A 3,913-nucleotide genomic window follows, 5' to 3' on the forward strand; every position below is an offset into this window, starting at 1 on the left:
TAAAGGAGAAGATCTGGAGCCATCTTCTTTTCAGACCCCTAGGAGGATTATTAGGTAGTGAAGGAGATGCCAGGCTAGAAACGAGTTGGTTTGGGTGGTTGGGAAATTTATTATGGTAGGATTGGTATCTGGTTCTGGCCAAATCGGCAACATGGGTGACATTGAGCTCCTGATGGATGATTTGATTTGTGACAAAGTAAGCAGCATTAAGGATTTTACGAAGGATTTTGGACTGTAAGAATTGGATTCGAGAGGAATTAGATGGTTTAGTGGAGCCCCATAGCTTAATTCCGTATGTCCAAATAGGCCTTATAATAGTCATGTAGATCAGTCTTTTGTAATGAATTGGAGGTTTGGACCGTTTGTCTAGTAAATGTAATAGTCGGATTCGACGAGCAGTTTCTTGTCTTTTCAGTCTTGTATGAGGATTCCATGTCAGTCGTTTGTCCAGATTTAGTTCTAAGTAACGGATCTGCCCAACAGGAATAAGGGGGTTTTTTAGTTGTCAAACATAAAAATGGATCTTTCGTAGTTTCGCCACTGTCGTTATAGACGGTATGTCCCTATGCGATTTTAATTGAAAGTAATACCTGGAAGAGTAAGAAATTTCGAGATTCTCTTACACCTGGATTTTAACTAATAATGCAGTTCATAGCTATCTCCTCAAGGATTCACAACAAGTATCCTTTGGCCAACTATTAGAACAGATAACGATATTATCTTCCTTTGAGGAAGTTCTGAAGTTCTGACGTCTCAAGACAGTTGAAGCTGTTACTAAAAGGGATATCATTCTGTAAAATTGCTATTTTTGTCAGAAAAATACTTTATGGGTTTTTCAAATATAAAACCAATTACTGTAATTCAATCTTTTGAATTTTGTAAAAAGGCAGAGAAGAAAAATTACAAAAAAAAAAAAAATCTATTAAAATTACTGTTTATTATTTCAAGGGAATTTGATGGTCAAAACTGATAAAAATTATTATTAATTTAAGTTCATTATTTTTATTATAGATGGTATTGATAAGGTAAGTATGGTGAACACTATACAGTTTTTTAGTGAGTGTATAAAGTGAAATGATGCAAAAGCCGCTTTCCTTATATAGTCTTTTATAGCCGGATCGAGAAACAAATGAGAATTCAAAAAAACTGTTATGAACAATAAAATACAACAATCATTAAAAGCACCTAATAAGGACTAATAATCAACCAGTTTGTCGCTGAAATGAATATAAAATCATGAAATAGTAAATTAATAATAAACAAAAATGAGTTTAAAATAAATATAAAGAAGAAAAAAATAATTTTGATAATAATTGCGCCAGTGGCAACTCCATTTTACTCCATATCTTTGCTCATCCCAACTGATTCGTTTCTCCCGTCACAGGATATTCACAACATGGCGACAGTGTTCATATTCATCACAAACTGTTAAATATACTGCATACAGTGATAATTAATTGATTGCATTGAGTAAAAGCAACTTTTAAATTGAGATAAGATTGAGCTATTATTACCACTCGTGTTCTAGACTATCTTGATTAAATCTTGTAGACTACGGCCTCGGTATCTACTTGAGTGAGATTATAAATCTGGACTCCCGAGGCATTATCTAACAACGGATGCATGATATAAATAAAATATGTAGTTGCAATATAATTTAATATAACTGAGCTACTTCTTTGTCTAAAATTGTACCATTACAACGTGTGAGGTTTCAGTTCTTGGTGAGGAATCACCATTTCATGAACAATGATCATATTAGAGGTGGAATGATCAGTATCTAAATTAAATCTTTGGATTTATTCTACAAGACTGAAAAGACAGGAAACTGCACGCAGATTCCGACTATTACAGCACTTACTAGACAAACGGTCTAAACTTCCAACTCATTACAAAATACTGATCTACATGACAATAATAAGGCCCATCTGGACATACGGAGTTGAGCTTTGGGGCTCCACTAAACCTTCGAATTTCTCTCGTATCCAATCTTTACAATCCAAAATCCTTCGTAAAATCCTCAATTCTCCTTATTTTGTTACTAATAAAACCATCCATAAAGACCTAAATGTTCCTTATGTAACCGATCTAGCCCGAACCCGATATTATTCCTTCCATAATAAACTCACTAACCACCCAAACCCACTAGTTTCTAACCTTGCTTCCTCTTCCATTCCTGGCAATCCTCCGAGGCGCCTGAAAAGAAGATGGCCTCATCATGACCTTATATTGTAAACTGGTTTTAGAGTTCTACTACTGGGTAGTTTCCTGTATCATATCATGATGTCATTATGATCAAATTTACTTGTTGTATTTTTTATACAGTTGTAAATATCAATAAATAAATTTTAAAAAAAGATTTATTCTTCTAATCAATGAATAGTTTTTTTATGTATTTTTTATCTCTACCAGTTCATTTCGGTCATATGTGGCAATGAGGTTAATCCAAGAGGTAAATACCCTGTTCTACCTAGAATGGGAAAGTCGAGTTTTCATTCTATGGGACCACCATGAAATAAATGTCAACCCGCCCATTGCGGAATAGAACTGGCTTCCACTCTATCTTTAATAATTGTTTAAAAAAATGTTAAAATTAGGGTGTGAAGAGTATGGAAGTAAAAGACTGCTTATTGAGAGGTGAAGAAAACATTTTAAGAAAAAAAAATCTTTCAAAATTTGAAAAAGTTTTTCATATAAAGAATAGAGTTTAGTCGCTACTTCATTATTGAACATTTTGGAAAAAAAATGAGGTAGTGAAGAAAGATGGGGAGAAATTTTAAAGGTTTTTATATATTTTTTATTACTGTAATTGGTTTAAACATGAAAAAGAGCATGGAAGCTAAAACCTTTGCCATTTTCCATCGATTTTTTTTTAAGTCAAGGAGTGAAATTAGTAGTGAAAGTGAAACGTAGTAGACCATAGTCCAGACTTCCCACAATGACTGTCTTAGCAGAACCGATGCAAGTTACTAAGCGCCTGGCTGGTGGTCTAGAACAATCCAAGAGAGTATCTACTACCGGTCATTTATACCCTAGTCAACCAACTAATCAGTTAGTGGAGTAAAATAATTAATAGTAGATCGAATACAAATTTTAGTGTCTGACGTATAGGGTCAAACATGGTGAGGCAGTGAAAATGCGATATTTTTTTATGAACTATTTATTCCTTATAAATCTATTTAGAAGGTAAAATATAGCTTATATAGTAGAACAAAAGGAGAAGTTCTTATTTTCTTCCAATGACTCCTTTTAGAGGTTGAAAGTGGACCTGACGTATGATTAACACATTTTCACATAATCATCCACAAATAGTTAATTCAGGCAGCATATGCCAATTAATAAACTAGTTTTCTTCTTTTGCTTGTTTACTAAATTTAATAATTTATTTTCAGGACTGAACCAAATAGCTGAAACCAGCTTAACCAACGTTGGTAGAGTGGTAAGGCGTACAACACTAGCGACCGGCCTGGACTTGACGCAGATCACAGTCCCGATCGGAGTGCTCTTAGTAATCTTCGAATCGAGGCCAGACTGCCTGCCTCAGGTAACTAGGATATAGAATAAATATATATTCAACGTATTACATACCATATCAATAAATTACAGTTAATTTCACTTTTTAATATCCCTCAATACTAAGGATCAAGTTTAATGAATAGAAGGATTGCCTTTTAATCAGCAGTGTGAATACCTGAAGCTTTTGATCTGGAATATCAAAATCTGAAGGATCTCCTGACGTAATTGCCAATAGGAATGTTCCTAATTCAGCCCCTTGCTCAATACCTGCGATCCAATTTAACTATTGAACCATCACGATTATTACACTCTCTTATTCAATACTCCGCAATGATTTTGTTTTATTATTCCATCAGTTCAAACAAACTTTGTAAGCTTGAAAATATATATATATATA

The 3,913-nt window shown here is 33.8% G+C and overlaps 1 protein-coding gene across 1 annotated transcript in view; it reads left to right on the plus strand.

The window, feature by feature from the left end:
* The window catches only part of P5CS (Delta[1]-pyrroline-5-carboxylate synthase), a gene marked incomplete at its 5' end in the record, with an annotated part of 157,565 nt that overhangs the window by 110,013 nt on the left and 43,639 nt on the right, over positions 1-3,913 (plus strand). The window contains 1 exon segment of the mRNA XM_014433225.3: positions 3,393-3,544. Within this exon segment, the coding sequence (XP_014288711.3) occupies positions 3,393-3,544 (152 nt within the window).

The sequence above is a fragment of the Halyomorpha halys genome, unplaced genomic scaffold (genome assembly GCF_000696795.3).
Source record: "Halyomorpha halys isolate HHAL.00 unplaced genomic scaffold, Hhal_1.1 Scaffold1170.1, whole genome shotgun sequence".
Classification (NCBI taxonomy): Eukaryota; Metazoa; Arthropoda; class Insecta; order Hemiptera; family Pentatomidae; genus Halyomorpha; species Halyomorpha halys.